Below are 18,834 nucleotides of genomic sequence, written 5' to 3' on the forward strand. Positions count from 1 at the left end.
TATCAATTAAGATTACATGATTTTTCTTTTATTAAATTAGGAAATTTTTATTACTACATTGTCTAATGTTAACTCATCCTTGTATTAGTAGGATAAATCCAACTTGGTTATGTATTATTCTTAATGCACTGCTGGCTGCATAATTTCCTTAGGATTTTTGCATGTGCATTCATAATGAGACTAAGCCATGTTTTTTTCACTATCCTTGTATAGATTCTATTAGTGTTATGCTACCTTCGTAGTTGGAAAGTATTCCATTCTTCTCTATGCTTTGTTCCTGGTGACTTTTGTTAAGGATACGTAGGTCATTCTTTTATGATTATCAGTTTATTAAGGTTTTCTAACTCTTGAGCCAATTTTTTGAAATTTCTATTTTCCTAGAAAATTGTGCAAGTCAATTTTCAGATTATTAGTATAAGTTTACCTTAAATCATTTCTGATTTTCGAAGACCCTCATATATCTGTAATATATTTCCTTTGTTTCCAAAACTGATTTCTTTCCTTTTCTTCCTATTTGCTAAGCATCTATTTACTGTTCTTTTCAAATACCAGCTATTATTATGATCATTTTTATTTTCTATTTCATCAATTTCTGCTTTTATTTTTAAAGTTTTTAAAATTTATTTTGGGAGATTTTACTTTTTCTGCTTCTCTGCTGTTTGTTTCCTTTTCTGATCCTTCCTGCTATACGTGTATCCTTTAAGGATGTGCTACCTCATTCCCTCAGTGAGTTTATCCATACAGTATAACAAAAAACAAAGCCATTACCATTACATAAATGGCTACAAGCACTGTATTAATTTGGAGTCGGTCACAGTGGGTTCCAATTCCCCACCTACTAGTTAGGAGATCTTGGTCAAATCTGAGTGATTTCATCTGTGAAAACAGAATAATACAGATTAAGTTTGAAACTATATGCAAATCATTAGCATAGAAACTAGCCCATATTAATAATTCAACAGATGTATGGTAAAAGGTCTGTTACCCTGTTTCTAAAAATGAGAGTATTGGGATAACTAATCCCCAAATCCCTTCCAACTGTAAAAAACTTTACTTTCAGTCTATCAGTACATTCACTGAACAATCAAACCAATGAACCCACCCACTCACCTACACAACAGTTAGTAGGCCCTTCTTCCTTGAACTAAGTATTCTATATGTTTGGAATGTCAAGATGAATAATAAAACAGTCCCTACCTTCCAGAAGCTCAGAGTCCTTGGGGGGTAGGGGTAAGAATCAACTGTTAAATAAGTAATTATAATACAATGTGATAAGTGGTCTAATACAAAGGTGAGAATTCAGAAGCTTTAAGGAATAAAATCAAAGATCTAGGTAAGAACCCTAATTCAGGCAATTACTACTTACTAGCTGTATATCCTCAGGCAATTAACTTTAGCACTTTATCTGTAAAAAGGAACAGTAATACTATCATGGTAGGTTATATTAAGGATTAAATAAGAAAACTAATATAAGGCACTCAGTACAGTGCCAGACTCATAATATGAACCCAACAAATGGCAGTTACTAATATTACAAGAGACTATGAAAGTTAAAAAAAAAAAAAAAAAAGGGAAATTTACTGTATTTCAAGAAAGGAAAGGGTCAGGGGAATTTCCCAAATGTGTTCGCAGCACAAAACCTGCGGCAAGGCAACGATTAAGGAAAAAAATAAAAAACTAGGGTTAGAGGGGAATGAAGGTGGGTGATGCCCTTGGAGGAAAGAGAATTCTAATTTCTGTATTCTCGGGGGCTAGCACAAAATCTGACCCCTACATTTGCAATACTGAATGAAAGAACGCAGGTTAAGAAACAGAGCTGGAGAAAAAGATTTCGGCCAAATTGTGGAAAGTAAACAGAAACCCTGGATTTTAAGTCAGGAGACCTAGAGCAGTCTTTTGACTAATGACCTGTGTTTTTATACTGTTTCTGCAACTTACCTGCTGTTTGGTCTTAGCAAACTACTGATACCTTGACTTTCCTCACCTGTAAAATGGGAATAACACCTACCTTACAAAATTATTTTGAGAATTAGGTACCGATTATCAAAGGGCCGGACACTAATAAGCACTCAATAATGATAGCGGCCGCAGCTATTGACTTCTTTAGGTCTTTTTCCATACTTGTGAAAAAGTAAGGTAAAAATATCTTTTCTCCAACGTTCCACCCAGCAATGAAAATACTAGGTTTGCCAAGGACGAAAGGCCCCGCCCGGCCCGCGCCACACAGGTCACCTACGCAGACTGCAGTCCTGGAGCCTCCACCTGCGCGCTGAGCCATGGAGGGCGCGATCGAAGCCAGGCCGTTACAAAGACAAGGCCTAGATAAGGCTGGGTGTGAGGCCCAGCGGAACTTCACCGAAAACTCGTCCCTACCACCATCCGATTCCTCTAGAGGAGAAGCCTTGAAAAAGGTGGAGGAAGAGAAGCCGGAAGTGACGCAAGGCCGTAAGGAACTGGAAATGACCATAGCACGCCGGAAGTTTATTCGTTTCCAAGGCGACTGCTCCGCCACCGGTCCAACCTGGTGGCTGGAATCGGGACACTGGAAAGCGACTTGGAGGAGAGGGTGCCCGTCGACGGCGGCCGCCGCCACAGCGACTCGTGGGGAGTAGCAGCCGAAGACGGCGGCCGCCGCACTAGCTCTCGCGTGTGGTTAAACGGCCGACACAGCCATCGCGGCGGCTATTCAAGGGAAAGAGGTAGTGAAAGCCAGGACTTTAGTCGCAGGGAAGACAGGGAAAGAATCCGTGAAGACAACGACCACCGCTGCAGCGTCTCTACTGGAAGAGTAAGTGAAGACGTCGGCTTCTCCCGCAGTGACTCGAGAAGAGTCAGTGAAGACCTGGGCCGCCGCCTCAGTGTTTTTCGGGAGAGAATTAGGGGAGATGGTGGCCACGGTCACAGCGGCACTTGGGAGAGAGTGAGGGGAGACCGTGGCTTTCGCATCGGCAACGTCAGTTTGAGCGAAGTCGGCAGCCACCAAACTAGTGACTCCGGGGGAACGGCCAGAGAAGACTGCAGCCTCCGCCTCGGTGGTACTTGGGAGGGAATCAGGGAAGTCCGCGGTCCCGGCACCAGCGACTCTGGGGAGAGGGGCAGTGACGACCGCAGCCGCCGCCTCAGTGGCTCTTGGGAGGGAGGGAGTGTCGATGGCGGCCACAGCCTCAGTAGTTCCTGGGAGGGAGTGAGTGAAGACCGTGGCTACGTGGCCAGCGACTCCTCCGGGGTGAGCGTCAGCCAAGACTCCGGCCGCCGCCTCAGTGGCTTCTGGGAGAGAGAAAGTGAAGACGAAGGTTCCGGCTGCAGGGGCTCCTGGGAGAGAGCGAGGGAGGACGGCGCCCCCGGCCCTAGCGAAGACGAAGACGGCCGCTGCAGTGTCTCGTGGGTGACGGCAAGTGAAGACCGCCGCAGCAGCAGGGGCTTGGATTCAACTCCTTCCCGGAGCTCAAGGGATTGCACCATGCCCGGGGTGTCCCATTCAGGCCCCTCCGCCTCCTCAACGGAGACTGCAACCCCCTGTGAGACAAAAGTACTTCAGCGGCCTTTGTCTCTGCCACACCCCTTTTTCTTACTTCTGCCCACACCAGCCTTAGTTAGGCCTTTCTGGCATTTCCCTTTCTCAACTGTCACTCTTTATTTCCCTCACTCGACCTATTTTCGGTGAGTCCCGAAGCTGTTCACCTGTCCGCCGTATCTCTCCCTCATTTTAGCTTTCCTCCCTTCCCATCTGCACCATTCCTGAGACTTCTTGTTCAGATTGACATCAACTCTCGTCAAGTCTAATGGACCCTTTTAAGTTTTTACTTGGCTCTCTGCAGCATTTGACCCTGTGGAAATGACATTCGACTTAACCTAGTTTTCTTCCTTCCACTCTATTGACTCTCTTTTCTTTGCTGACTCTTCTTCCATCTTCTCCTCAAATGTTGCATTTTTTCTTTTTTCTTTTTTTTTTGCTGAATAGTGCCGTCACTGGTGCTTTTTTTTTCTTGTCTTGTACTATGATTTTAGTTCTACTGAGGACCTCCAAATCTATGTTATTCATTCAACCATCCAGTAAATATTTATTGAGTGCTTAATATGTGCTGTGTCTTAAGGATGTATCAATAAAGAAGACAGGAACATTCCTTCTAGTGCAGAAGATAAATACTGAGCAAAATAATGGCTAGTGTGATGAATATTATGAAGAAGAATAGAGTGCTATTGGCTCCACTGTGGGGTGCGGATGGGTATCAGAAAAACCCACCTAATACCTAGACATGCCTATCACTGAGATCTGATCTTCAGATCTCTCCTCTGAGCTGTAGACTCGTATTACAAGTCTCTTCTGGGACTCTTCCTTAGGTACCTCAATATCAACATGTTTAAAATTAAATTTGTATTTATGTGCTCTCTCTGTCTTTCAGTTTTCACTATCTCAGTCAGTGGCACCACACCAGTCAGGAAACTAAGCCAGAAACTTCTTTGAGTTATCCCATTACTCTTTCCTTATTTCACCCACTATATTCATCCAAGTTCAGTTCAACCAGTTACCATAATATTTGTTGAATCTGTCTCCTTTTATGTTCCTAATGCTATTCTGTATTTTTTTACATGATCTCTCAAATATATAATGTTCTGTTTTTGCCCCAATGGCCGACTGCAGCCAGCCCTATAAACTTGGCATTACAAATTTGATCATTATTCTGCTTAAAATCCCTCAATGACTCCCCAGTCTCTGCTCAAGTCCAACAAGGTTCTACCATAGCATGTCTTTTGTTTAATTCTAACCTCCTTTCCTTCCACTTTATGCTTCAGCAATAGAGTAGGGTTGTGTGTGTGTGTGTGTGTGTGTGTGTGTGTGTGTGTGTGGTTTCTTGGCCATATCCTACTGTTCATGCTGTCTAGTATGCCTTTCCCTGCTCCCATTTTACCGGTCATGCTCTTGCTAATCTTTGAAGATGCACCTTAGATTTTACCTCCCCCAGGAATCCTTTTCTGTTTCCCTTCCCTCCTGCCCCAGCTGAGTTAGAAGTCTTCTGTGCCTCTATAAGTTCTTATGAATATTTTGTCATTGCTCTCATCACATTATAATTTGTGTTTGTATCTCTCTATAAGTTCTTTATGATAGACACCAAATTAATGTTGAGTGGAAGAGTGGGTAGATGAATGAATGAATTGGGATGGAATGTGGTGAGGAAAAGGGCCATAAAATTAGATGGGAGTCAAATTATGGGAGGGCTTAGATTGTCGTACTGAGGGTTTGGATTTTGTTCTCTATACTAGCAGTGGATAACTAGAAGCAGTTTGGAGTAGAGGCATAAAATGATCTGGATAGTGTCCCTGTGTACGATCGATTAGAGTGGATAGAACACTATTTGTAGATCTTGCTGTACTAGTTTAAAGGAGAATGAAGATCCAATCTAGGGGATTAACATCATTAAACATTTATTGAGTTTTTTATTTGTTTGGGTTTTTTTTTTTGTGCCTTCCTTGCTCCCTTCCCTGTATGTATATATCTTAATTGTTTCTTCAAGGTCTTGCTCAAAGTTTTCCTCCTCTTCCTCTTTAATTTACCTGTACTGTCTTAGGACATTACTGTCTGTTTATTTTTATTTTTATTTTTATTTCTTCATGTTTATCCAAATAAGTTTTAAAGTGTTGGTGGAAAGAAAATGTGTTACCTCCATGTCTATTTTCCATCGTGTTATACTCCTGGCACATGGTAGATGCTCAGAAAGGATTTTTGAGTAAAATGTATAGCATTTTGCTAAGGGTTGTTGTAAGATATGATTCCACTGTAAAATATGGTTCTAGCCATCAAGAAATTAACATTCTGGAGAGAGGAAATATTTATACAAAGATAAATAGTACAAGAGTGCATAGATAATTTGCCAGAAGTGTTGGTGAGTTCTTTTCAAAATAATTTAATTTGTTTAGGAAGTGCTTCAATTGAATTCTTTACTACTTCTTTCTCCAAAAACCATCTGTTCATGCTTAGATACCTTTATTGCTTCTGGTTCATAATGCACATTAAAATATTTACAGTACAGTGAACCTGACAGTGTAGTCTTAACATTTGGAACATTAAATTATAAAATATAAGAAACTAACTAGAGTGTATGAAATGAAAATTGTGACCTGCCATTCCTCTCCTAGTGAGGGCATATAAGAAAGATGAGAAAAGTATAATCTTGATAAACTATGTCTGCCAATGTGAGATAAGGCTCTAGTAAAATATGCACTGGGCATATTTCAAAATGGTTTCTCCCCTCTCCTCTGCCAAAAACACAAGTAGGTTTTCCATAGCTTTTCACAGTGATAACGTAGTGGAGTTTTGAAGGTAAAATCTATGAAAATGTGGGAGCCTCCCAAGACTGTACCCTAAGAAATTTCTTACTCTTAGGCTAGTATATACCCAGTCCCCAGCAGTTTGTCAAAATTGTCATTTAAGTGCTTCTTGAGGTTTATGACCCCAGTGGCTTCTGCTCCAGGTTAAGGTGAACTCGCCTGTGTTTCTCTGTATTTGCCTCTTTCCTGATTTAGGGTAGCAATTTGTCCTGAGACCTCAATTCTCTTATCAGTCCAAGAAAAGTTTTTGATTTTCAGTTTGTTCAGCTTTTCTTCTGTATGTATGGGAATGACAACTTCCCTTCTCTTTACATAAAGTAGAAGTCTGATTAAGATGTTAATCATAAACATCTTTGGAGTACATTATTTGTAAAGCCAAAGTGATTTTGTTCTCTCTGTTGAATCATTACTTTAGTCTTTTCTTTTTCTTTTTTTTTTAGTTTTGTAATATATTTTAAGCAATTTGATTTTTCAATAGGTGCCAGGAAGAAGGTACATTTTGGTAGCATACATGATGCAGTCCGAGCTGGAGATGTAAAGCAGCTTTCAGAAATAGTAGAACGTGGAGCCAGCATTAATGAAGTTGACATTCTTCATAAATTTACCCCTTTACATTGGGCAGCACATTCTGGAAGTTTAGAGGTAAGAAGCTATATAAATTACTAAACTGGGGTAAGTTTAAAGCTGTTAGCAGTTTTATAAATTTAACAAACAGGACTGAAGCCTTATGCTAGGCACTGCAAATATTTTTCTTATTAATTCTGTCTAACATTGGATGTTTTGGTTATAGTGGTTTTTTAACAAATGATCTCAAAACTTAGTGGCATAAAATAACTATTTCTTTATGCCCTGAAATGAACCAGGAATTTGAATCCTGGGAACAGCTTGTCTCTGCTCTATGACGTCTGAGGCTTCAGCTAAAAGATTGAAAAGCTGAGGCTGGAATCTTCTGAAGGCTTGTTCATGCGGATGTCTGATAGTGGCTGTAGATACTGGCTGTAGGCCAGTCATGTTAATTCCCCTCTATGTGGTCCTGTTTGTGAGGTTTCTCCACCTGGGCTAGTATGTGCTTCCTTACAATATGGTGGCTGGGTTCCAAAGGCAAGCATAAAGATTAACTTACAGAGGATAACATAATGAATACCTAGCTCTAAGAAATCCTGACATTTTTTGCTGTAGTTGCTTCAGATTTTTAGAAAACAAATGGAATATTATAGATACATCTGAAGTCCTTGAGCACCCTTCCCAGGTGCCATTTCTCTCCTTCCAACTCCAGAGATAAATATTACCCTAAATTTGGTGTTTATTATTCCCATCTTACATATGATTATATCATTATTACTTAAGATTATAACATTGTTTTAATTGACGTAGTTTATTTAAATGACATATGTGTCATTCTGCACCTTGATACATGTGGTTACATATATGTACTCCAGTTAATTTTTTTCAGCTGTGTTGTAATAGTATTCTTAGACTAATATCAGAATTTATTCATTTTTCAGTTGATGGATATTTAATTGGTTTCAATTTTTAGCTAGCACAAGTAGTGCTTAGTGAATATTTTTATGCAAAACTTCTTATTCTTGGGCTATGTACAAAGCCAACTGGAATTTTTCTCATGATTCAAGGTTGTGTGTGGGGAGCTTATTTTAGCTGCTACATTTCCCAGTCAGTAGGCTGCTGTTGGTCTATTCACCATGCTTTTCTTTTTCTTTTTCTTTTTCTTTTTTTTTTTTTTTACATTGTTACACAGACAGCTTTCTATGAATATGGCTTCTCTGTGTGATTTTTTTGGGGGGGCTTCTCTACTTCTTGGAACCAAATCTGCTTTAGAGAATCTCTCTCCACCACTTTGTGTGCCCCACTTGAATTGTTGTAAACAAGGATTTTGCCTTTGGCCTTTTAGTGACTTTCTCTCACTTGGGAGAAATGTGCCTTGACAGGTCTTTCTGCACTTGCAGCCCCTGGTGGGTATTTTCTCTGCTGTTTCTTCCCACATCCCTGTTTGATCTACAGTTTGGCAGCTTTCCCATCTGTTTTGTAGTCTGAGTTTCAAATGTCTCCTAGTTTCACTACAGGTGGGGTTTTCTGCTTGTTTTTCTTGTTCTTTTTTATGATTTTGCAGGTATGAAATACTGATTTTTACTTTGCTACATTCCAACAGGATAGGACTTCGTGATATGCCATTTATTTCATCTCTTTCTTGGTATCCTTTCAGCCTCTCTGACTACTCTCACTTACACTTATTTGGTTAACCTACCCTAGCTGTTCTATAAAGATGGATATTCTTTATACTTCTACCAATGGCCTTCTCTCTCCCACTTTACACTTTCTCTCCAGGCAGTCTTTTAGACTTCCTTGTCTTGATCATTTCTACATATTAATTCATGAATTTGCTTTCTGTCCTGAATTCTGACTTATGTAACGAGTACTTGATCAACAGCCCATGCATATTTGACTAGCCTCTCAAATTCAATTACTCTAAAACTAAACCGTTATTCTTTTCTTCCTCTTTCTTTGTTTTCTAAGCTAATGGCCTTTGAATCATTATTAAGCTATCTTGGTGTTTTTCACCATCTAAAGTATTTAATAACAACACCAATAACAGAAAAGACCCCCCACAGACCTATTATAAAACAGTACTCTCAGTTGGTGATCGTTGTAATATACAAAAAAATTAATTTCCTCTGAAATCTGAAAAGCACTAAGTGTGACTATCTTAAAAAATGTCTGCTTGAATTGTCTCGATTTTTTTACAGAAGCAAAACACATTATCAACACTTGTCTGGATGAAGGTGCACTTCATGATGCATATTGATTTAGTAAGAACTGATCACTAGGTCAGTTAATTTTGTTCCATTTTTTGTCTTTTGAATTTATCCTCTTCATCCTCATAGCCACTGCCTTAAATCTAATTGATTTCATTCTTTTTTGTCTCATCTACTTCTAGTTCATATTCTGTATATGAAGTTACCGCTCTAAAACTAAAATCTGATATTACTTAAACTCCTTCAGTTTCCATAGTAACTCTAGCCTCTATAGTATAAAGTTCAAATTATTTAATGTGGTAGACTTATTTCTCCAAGATCATCTCCCATCATACTTGTCTTTTGCTGCAGTACTGGTGACTACTACCCCAAATTAGTCTACTGTTTCATATTATCATAGACTGCACATGCTGTTTTATCTGCCTGGTCTTGCCTTTTCCCATTGGTTACTTGGTTGAAATCTAGGCAGCACCCATTTGGTAAGGCCTTCTGTATTTCCCCTCTCAATATTTTCCAGCTAGCTACTTTCTCCTCAGTGATACTTCTAAATCTTATACATAAAATTTTTATTGTATTTATCACATTGAATTGTATTCTCTGTTAGATTTTAAGCTCTCTGAAGTTACCATTTGAGTCTTATTCATCTTTTTTTCCATAGCATCTAGCATAATGTCCTGCATATTGGAATCACATTGTAGGTTCTCAATAAATATTTGTCATATTGCTGACTTTGTTGACTTAAGTTTAATTTATATTTTTAGTGTCTAGCACAGTGCATAGCAGATGTTCAAGAAATGTTTGTTGTATTTTAACAAACATAAATCTAAACCGTAATATTTTAGTGCATTTCTCCCTTTACATTTAAAGATCATCTAATTCTCTACTTGAGTACTGCGTTAGCACCCTTACATTTTGTTATTCTTTCTGAAGTTTCTTATGACTTATGGTACTTATATGTTAGTATGAAATAATCACTAAATTAACAACTGGTGAAAACTACGTTTTATTATATTTAATTTTTTTCTTCCATCATATGAGGTTGCTATTGAGTTCCCTGTAGTGAGTTTTTTATTTCAGATATACAATTCACCTCCAGAATTTCCATTTGGTTCTTTTTTTAAATTGTAATTTTTATCTCTTTATATTTTCTACTTGATGGACATTATCATTATACTTTCCTTCAGTTCTTTCAACATAAATTCCTTAAAAAATAGTTTCTTTTAGTTCTCTAAAGTTATTTGTAATAGCTGCTTTGAGGTCTTGCTAAGTCCAACATTTGAGCCCTCACAGGGATAGTTTCTATTGATTGCTCTTTTTCCTCTGTATAGGTTACACATTCTTGTTTTTTTTTTTTTTTTGTATGTCTCATAACTTTTTAGTTTGACTAGACATTTTGAAAACTGGACATTTTAGAATATATATTGTCAATCCCTCCAGCAAGGTAATGAAGCTGTCCACACAAGTAAAATTTCTGCATCATGCAGCTGGAGACAGGGATAATTATAGTACCAGTCTCCCTCTTGTTACTGAGATTCAGTAGATTTCCTTGAATTAATTCTTCTCATTTTGTTATATACCTTTGATCAATTTCCAGAGTCTTTAAATTGTTGTTCTTAATAACTTCGTGTAGTTTTATCATTATTTCTTGGGAAGGATTTGCCAAGCTCGTTACTTAGCCATTACTGAATTCCTGCTTAATTTTCAAATTAATTTTTGACAAAGATGCAAATACAGTCCAATGGAGAACAGATATTATTTTCATTAAATGGTGCTGGCACAATTGAACATTTATATGTAAAAAAACTCCTTGACGCATACCTGGCACCATATATAAAAATGTACTCAAAAGGTATTATAGGCAAATGTGAAACTTAACCTTATAAAACTTCTAGAAGAAAGCATAGGAGCAAATCTTTACAAATCATATATCCGATTAAGAACTTGTAATCAGAATATACGAGATTCTTACAACTCAGTAGTAAGAAAACAAAAACCCAATTAAAAAATGAGCAAATGACTTCAATAGACACTTTCTCAAAGATGATATGGATGGCAGTTGAACATTGAAAAGTTATTCAACATCATTAGCCATTAGGGATAATATGAAGTATTGGCAAGGCTATAGAGCAACTGGAACTTTCATACATTGCTGGTAGAAGTGTATGATACAACCACTTTGGAAAACAGTTTGGCAGTTTCTTAAGAAGTTAAACATATACTTACCTATCTTCTACCAATCTCACTTCTACATATTTACTTAGGACAAATGAAAAACCTGTACAAGTTTGCTTATAGTGGTTTTATTTTCTGTACCTGAACCATGTTAGCATGCAGTAGTCTCTCCATAAATATTTGTTGAATAAATGAATGACTACTGTGATTATTAGTGAAGTTGAGCTTTTTAAAAAATATATTATTGGTCACTAATATCTGTGACAGGCAAATGATACCTAAATGGTAAGCCTTTTCAACAAATGATATAGCTATTACTGATTTAACAGTGTATCCAATGATACAGTCAACTTTTTTTAAAAAGAAAGACTCTTCTTAAAGGTAGAATCTACTATATGTAGCACAGACCTCTCAGTACTGTATTAAAATAAGACTGAGGGTGAGTTTTAAAAATCTTAAATGAAAATGCATTGATTACTACTCACCTTTGTTATATAAACTACTTTTTTTTTTTTTTTTTTTTTGGAGAGTATTATCAGAATAACAGTGTTTGCTTTGATACAGGAGCTTCTGCACCCATTTAGAAATCTGTGGCAGAGGCTGCAAACCAGAAGCCCTTGAGCGAATTTGGCTCACAGATATGTTTTGTTTGGCTTTTACAGTATTGGTCAGACATAAGATTTGGATTAGCATTTCATTCACAGCAACAACTGGCTGGGATTGAGTAGTATCTGCACCTTATTGACAAGGAATGTGGTTTCCAGTTTGCTACAGTTCCCACTGCTCCCTGTTGTTTACCCAATAATAAGGCCAGATGTTGGTCACCATATATTGTGCTCGTGCTTTTGTTATTTTATGATGTTTCTCAGACTGCAGTATTTCATGATGATAGACTAAATTTAAAAGGTATAATAATGTTGAAAAATCTCCCTTGTCAGTTGGTAACATGGTTATTTTCTTAATTTAGTGTCTTCATTGGCTCCTCTGGCATGGAGCTGATATTATGCAAGCAACTACGAGAGGCTGGACAGCAGCTCACATAGCTGCAATCAGGGGTCAAGATGCTTGTATGCAGGTAATAATAACTTTGTTTAATTTTTCAAAATTCAGTTGAGTTTAATTATTTTAGCATAGTTCTTTTAAGCTATTGTTTCTATTCTAATAATTTGATTTCATAGATTTACTTCTATGTTCTAAACAAGAACTTACTGGATTTTATGACATATCTTTTGGTATCAACTATCCACTTAAACAAATGATATAAGAGACTATTTTATCTTTGAAGTTGGTTATCTGTTTGCATTGTTTTAAGGGATGTCACAGTCATACCCAGATTATCTCCTTTATAGTTTGCCATGCCTAAAATCTCTTATTTTGTGTATTTCCTGGCCAGAATAACACATTGTTATGCGGCAGCATTTAGTTTATTACAGTAACTGGATTTAACTAATGTAACGAAATAGACTGGAATTTGGAGGAATACAAAATTGTATAAGCAAACATCCCCTGCCTATAAGAAACCTGAGATCTGAGTGACAGGAGCTCTGCTCAGTGAGTTAGAAAACAATACAAAGCACAATTTATGATTGAGGTTCTAATGAAAAATACAGATGAGAAGAATTATAGAATTTAGGAGGAGGCAGAAGAATCATAAATGGAGGAAATAAAATTTTATCTAAGCCTGAAAGAATGGGTTGATTTCAAAGAGGTAAGTAGTAAAGAAGCTTTGTAGGTAGGAAATATGTTAGGAGCAAATAAAAATAATGATTATCATTTAATGAAAATTTTTAATGTGTTAATCACATTCTCCCCTGCATCACTTCATTTAATATAACAATCTTATGAGTTCTCCTTTTTATAGATTAGGAAACAAATTCAGAGAGTTAAGTACCTTGCTAAGTCAGTGACAAAGCAAGGATTTGACTTTGTCCTGTTAACCTCTATGCTGCAATTCTATGTGAAGTCCTTGAATTGGAAAAATGAGGCGCGTTCAGGGGATATACTATTATGTAAATTTAACTGTGTGTACATGGTTTGTTGTGTGGACTGTTATGAACTAAGTTTGGATAAGCTAGATTTGTAAAATGTCTTAGAAGTAAAATAAAGATTTTAGATCCGTGTGTATAGAAAAAGAGGTTTTATATACATATATATAGGTATACATATATACATACACAGATACATACACATACGTACATATGCACATTAACAAAAGAATAAGATAATGAAAGCAGTATTTCAGGATATTATTCTAGTGAAATGTATCCAGGATTACCTAGAATGAAGAGAGTTTGGAGGCAAGAAGACCAGTTAGAGATTTTTGGTGTAATCTCTAACCACGGAGGGTGAAATTAGGTGGTTGCAGTGGGAGAGAAAGAAAATGATTAAAGGCATCTTTCAAAGCAATCATTAACAAATTATAGTGAGAATTTAAAATTTTGAGTTAGAATGACAGACGATTATGAAACTATAGCTAGGGGAATCTGAAAGGCTGGGGAAACTTGAGAAGAAAGATTTTGAGTTCAGTTTGGCACATTTTGAGTTTAAGGTGCCTTTAGGTCATTCAGGTGCAAAAGGGGGCTGGAGACTGATTTTAGCAGTAATAAAATATAGAGAAGTGTATAGAGTATTGAGGATTGAATGCTGAAGAATGTTACTAGTAGAGATGGAAAGAAGCAGAGAAATGAGTAAAGAACTTGGAAGAGGAAGTCAGAGAGATAGGAGAGCCAAGATCCATTAGGGTTGTGCAAGTGAAGTAAGAAATTTAAGAATTAGTCAGTATCAGTTACTGGATAGAACCAAGAATAAAGTTTAAAGAAATGCCATTGAACTTGAGAGCTCATTGTAGGGTAAAACTGGCTGTATTTCTATGCATTGGTGGGGATGGCACCCAGTTTGCAGATGGATTTGAAATTGAGGTATTTGAGAAGTAAGCAATGAAAGGAAGGAGAAAATACAATAGTAACTTTAGGGGACAACAGGGTCAAATGAAGTTTTACTTGATACTTTTTTACCTCTGAGCATTAGTGAAGCCATTCCCTCTGCCTTGATTGTCCCTCTCTTCCTCAAAGTGGTCTCTTCCTTCTCAGAGCTGTTGTGGTATTTTTTGTGTACTGTACTGCATAGTCGTTGCTTTTAAAGGACAGTTTAGTATTGTTGATTTTCTTTTGTCTCTACAGTGTCCTAATTCTCTAAGTTGATATGTCTTCATATTCTTTTTAGTGACTTTTAAAACACAGTAAGCACTCAGTATGTGGTTTGTGATGATTATTAACTAGTTTGTTAATGTGAATCAGACAACATCATGGAGACTATTCTTCCTAAAATTTTTGATAGGAATTGTTATTGAGTAAACTTTTGCTAAGATTGTGATAAATGTAGGCTGGTTAAAAAAAAAAAGGCTGTGGGAGAAAAATGAAAAAAATTAACTAAATGAAAGCAATTACTCTGTATATTATATAGAGGGGTGTGCTGTGAATATGATATATCCCATATACAGAAACTGGGTCAATTGTAAATTCAGATGGAATCTACTCAGCCGCAGTTATAATTTTGATTTGGAACTTAGAACTTAGTTACTTTGATCATGAAATCCTTTTATTGTATTCAAAACTCAGTTAATAAAAGATTCTGCTCTTGAAATAGTGGGAGTTGACATTTCAGTTTTATTAGTTTTGCATTAAAGTATTTAATTTAGTGGTTATTAATCAGTGCTCATGAAAAGTGTGCCTATAAATTGTATTTTCATGCTCAAATCAGATGTGAAATCAGGTCTCCTAGGCAATGTTAAAAAGGATCTTAAACATTTTCTTAGAATTAGCTAAGAACTTCTCACATGGCCTGTGGCACATATGTAAGAACATATATAATAATTTAGCTAGGTTAATAAATTGCTTACTGTAAATAATCTGTATCTGCATTTATAATTTAACATCTATATTCATGTAAACTTATTCTTATTTTTCTATTTTTTAGGCTCTTATACTCAATGGAGCAAATCTGGCAGCTCAAGATGATCGTGGTTGCACCCCTTTACACCTTGCTGCAACACATGGACATTCTTTCACTTTACAAATAATGCTCCGAAGTGGAGTGGTGAGGGATTCCTGTTAATATGTGAGAATGTATAATCATATAGATGGAATAGCATTTGATAGCCCGGTTATCTCTTCCTGACTTTTTAAATTCCTTTTATAACTTTGGGGAAGTAATTTGATCTCTCTCTTTAGCTTTTCCATCTTCAAACATGGGAATGATAATATAGATAAATCTTGAAAAAAAAAAGTTTAATACAAATTATTTCAGAGGCTATAGGTTCTTCATGTCAGCTCAGTTTAACTAGGAAGATTCTGAAGCTTCCAAACACATGTTAACCAGTGATTGTAAACCTTTCCGAATTTCTGTGTGTAACTCTTATTTTGTATAATAGTTTAGAAAGTGATTTATATCTCCAGAAATTTTATTTATTATATTTATTTTTATAATTACCCAGTGGTTATAAAAAATAACTTCTTATAAGAAAAGAACTACCTATGTTGAAGACATTATGGTAAGAGTTGGTGTTTCTATAGTTAGAAAGAAAGTGAAAAATCTTATTAAGTATTTTTTCATTAACTCTTTGTTTATGCTCCCAAGCATATGATTTGAGCATTTGAATCCATCCCTTTCGTTTTAGTGGTTAGGAACCTGTGACCAGTAAAATGACTAGTTAAGTTCCTTTTTAAAAACTATTTTTATGTGACTAGTTATGTTCTTTTTAAAAAGACTATTTTATAAAATTTTATTAGTATGCTATTAGCTTGTATGTTCAAACCAGTGGTTGCAGTAAATTTTCCTATTATATTTAGTGTTTGCCTTATAGTTTTAAGAAAAGCCTCCAATTCTCATTTGCAGAATTAAGCTGCTAGACTTAGTCTTTCCCCTACAAAATGAAAAGAAACTGAGTCCTTGTGAATGTTACTTGTAGGATCCCAGTGTAACTGACAAGAGAGAATGGAAACCTGTACATTATGCAGCTTTTCATGGACGGCTTGGCTGTTTGCAACTTCTAGTTAAATGGGGATGTGGCATAGAAGATGTGGACTACAATGGAAACCTTCCAGGTATTCACAAAAGCAAATATTTTGGTTTTTCATTAATGTAAACTTTTAAAATGTTGATCATGTTTAAGAAATACAAACTGTCATCATTCTAATAGTTCCTCACAAAACTTAAGTGATAAATATGTTGACATGAACATTTTTTATATTATAACTATATTACATACCTGTCATGTGATTGTTTTTTATTTTTTCTGTAACTATATCAGCAAAAGAGAATTGGCCAAATTAAACTTGGATTTACTTTTCCAGCCAGCCATTTCCTGCATCTGTTGTCTAGTGTTATTATTTTTTAACTTCATATAGCTCTGCCTCACAGACTACTTTAAAAAATAATAGTATAACTAGGGGACCCTAGTGTATTTGAGTTAATTTGCTAACTGCAATCAATTGGCCAGTTGAGATCTATAAACACCCTGTCTTCTTCTAAGAGGTTCTGTGGCAATTCGGAAGAGGGATAGATCACAGTAAGATTGGAGGGAGGGTTACTAAAAATGATACTTGAATTATGTCTTAAAGGAATCTTCAGCAGCAAACAAATGGGGAGTGTATCTGGAAATGAGTATTTTGCTCTCATTCTTTTTCTAAAATAAATTTTTTAGTTTATTTTTGTATATGGTTTAAGAAAGTGGTCCAGTTTCATTTTTTTGCATGTATATGTTCAGTTTTCCCAGCACCATTTATTGAAAAGATTGCTCTTCCACATTGTATTTTCTTAGTCCTTCATTGCAGATAATTGCCCATATAAGTGTGGGTTGATTTCTGGGCTTTATTCTGTTCCACTGATCTATGTGTCTGTTTTTGGCCTAGAGTTGTTAAGAGCCTGATGCAATAATTTAGACTACTGTTTGTTTGGACCAGAGTAGAGGCAGCAAGGACAGTGAGAAGTAATTGGAGTCTATGTATCTTTTAAAGGTAGAGCCAATTAGAGTTGCTGATTGATTAGATGTGGTGAGTAACAGAGAAGTCAAGGATGGCTCTGGGGCATTTGGCCCAAACTACATGGAAAGGAGAGAATTTCCATTAACTGAGGTTGGGAAACTATGTAAGGAAAATGTATACAAGAAGGATAAGAAGTTCAGTTTCTGACAAGTTAGAATTGCCTATAATACATGTAAGTGTATATGATGAGTTAGTGATAGAAGACTTTGAAGTTTCAGGGGGGAATTTTTTAGTGGAAGGTTCAACTGAGAAAGTGTAGAGGGAAATATGCCAGCAATTTATCTTTTGAGCATTGTGACTTTTTGTTTCTCCTGAGTTACACTGGTTACTTAAATACTGCCCTACCTCTCCACAGGCAAGATTTGTATATTGATTGGGCTGTTTCTCAAATAGTTACTTCTCAAGAGATGTAAAGGCTTTCTTGTTCTCTGTAATCATTGCCTAGACTTGTAATTCCCCAGAACCATTTCTAATTTTTGCAGATTTTGGGTTGTGGCTCTTCCTTAATCAGGTTCAATATATTTTCTTTCAGGGATTCCTTAATATTTTTTTGTCTGTTCATGATGTTCTTGTTTGTTTTTCTAGTACTTTATTGCTTTAAAAGATATCTTTTCTATTATTTTCAAAGATTTACAGTAGAAATGGTGAGGTAGTATGTGTGCTTAGTCTACAGTTTTGATCCAGTCTTCTTGTTTATAATAAAAATGTTTGTGAATATAAATGTCTAACCATTATGCTATACACCTGAAAAAAAGTTTATGGAAAAGTGACAAAATACATAGTGATAAAAATGACATCATTCATACTTGCACAGTGTCTGTTTTGGTTTATTTCTTCTACTTTTTTTGAAAATATTAAAATAAATTTATCTATTATCTGTCTATTTTATATATCGAGCATTTTCTCATGTAATGATGAGCTGTATAATTGGGATTTCACATTCCCAGAACATTTTCTGAGGCCTACTCTTTGGCGACCCTCCTCTGGCCTCTCTACACTTACATGACTGTAACTATTCAACCATTTAGTCTGTTGCTTCGGCATGACTAGAAGGCTGAGTAATGACATGTAGGCTGGAAAAAAGGTCTGTTATCCTTGCTCAGAGTATGTCCCTGTTATATAAGGCAAGGATAGTCATCTCTCTGTGAGAATTAGAGTCAATGTGTTATTTTTTTTCCTGATTATTTTATTGTAAATTAAAAAATTAAATTCTTTTTTTTTTTTCTATTCTCACCTATAGTTCACTTAGCAGCCATGGAAGGCCACCTTCACTGTTTTAAATTCCTACTCAGTAGAATGACCAGTGCAACACAAGCTTTAAAAGCTTTCAATGATAATGGAGAAAACGTACTGGATCTGGCTCAGAGGTTCTTTAAGCAGAACATTTTACAGTTTATCCAGGGGGCTGAGTATGAAAGAAATGATCCAAAAGATCAGGAAAGTAAGTAATAAACCTGAAATGTTTTAGCATTAATATGTAGAATAAGTGGAAAAGGAAAAAAGGAAGTTGTAAGTTAAATGTT

General features: G+C 36.2%; 1 protein-coding gene and 1 long non-coding RNA gene across 4 annotated transcripts in view; one reads left to right on the top strand and one right to left on the bottom strand.

The window, feature by feature from the left end:
• Positions 1 to 775: 775 nt before the first annotated feature.
• Positions 776 to 2,418, bottom strand: LOC111747337. Its single transcript, XR_002783505.1, has 2 exons — positions 2,009 to 2,418; positions 776 to 876 (listed from the first exon to the last, which is right to left on the bottom strand). It is a non-coding gene; the product is annotated as an uncharacterized LOC111747337 (long non-coding RNA).
• A 78-nt stretch (positions 2,419 to 2,496) lies between these two features.
• The window catches only part of ANKRD42 (ankyrin repeat domain 42), a 41,764-nt gene continuing 25,426 nt past the window's right edge, over positions 2,497 to 18,834 (top strand). The window contains exons 1-7 of one of the 3 annotated variants that reach the window (XM_023538333.1): positions 2,502 to 2,570; positions 2,629 to 3,518; positions 6,806 to 6,969; positions 12,238 to 12,345; positions 15,246 to 15,365; positions 16,237 to 16,372; positions 18,552 to 18,752. In XM_023538333.1, the coding sequence (XP_023394101.1) occupies positions 3,461 to 3,518; positions 6,806 to 6,969; positions 12,238 to 12,345; positions 15,246 to 15,365; positions 16,237 to 16,372; positions 18,552 to 18,752 (787 nt within the window). In that variant the 5' untranslated portion in view covers positions 2,502 to 2,570; positions 2,629 to 3,460. Of the gene's footprint in view, positions 3,519 to 6,805; positions 6,970 to 9,093; positions 9,171 to 12,237; positions 12,346 to 15,245; positions 15,366 to 16,236; positions 16,373 to 18,551; positions 18,753 to 18,834 lie in introns of those variants that run through there. The other 2 variants (XM_011373134.2, XM_023538334.1) reach the window with 2 other exon arrangements.

This window comes from Pteropus vampyrus, unplaced genomic scaffold (genome assembly GCF_000151845.1).
Source record: "Pteropus vampyrus isolate Shadow unplaced genomic scaffold, Pvam_2.0 Scaffold218, whole genome shotgun sequence".
NCBI lineage: Eukaryota > Metazoa > Chordata > Mammalia > Chiroptera > Pteropodidae > Pteropus > Pteropus vampyrus.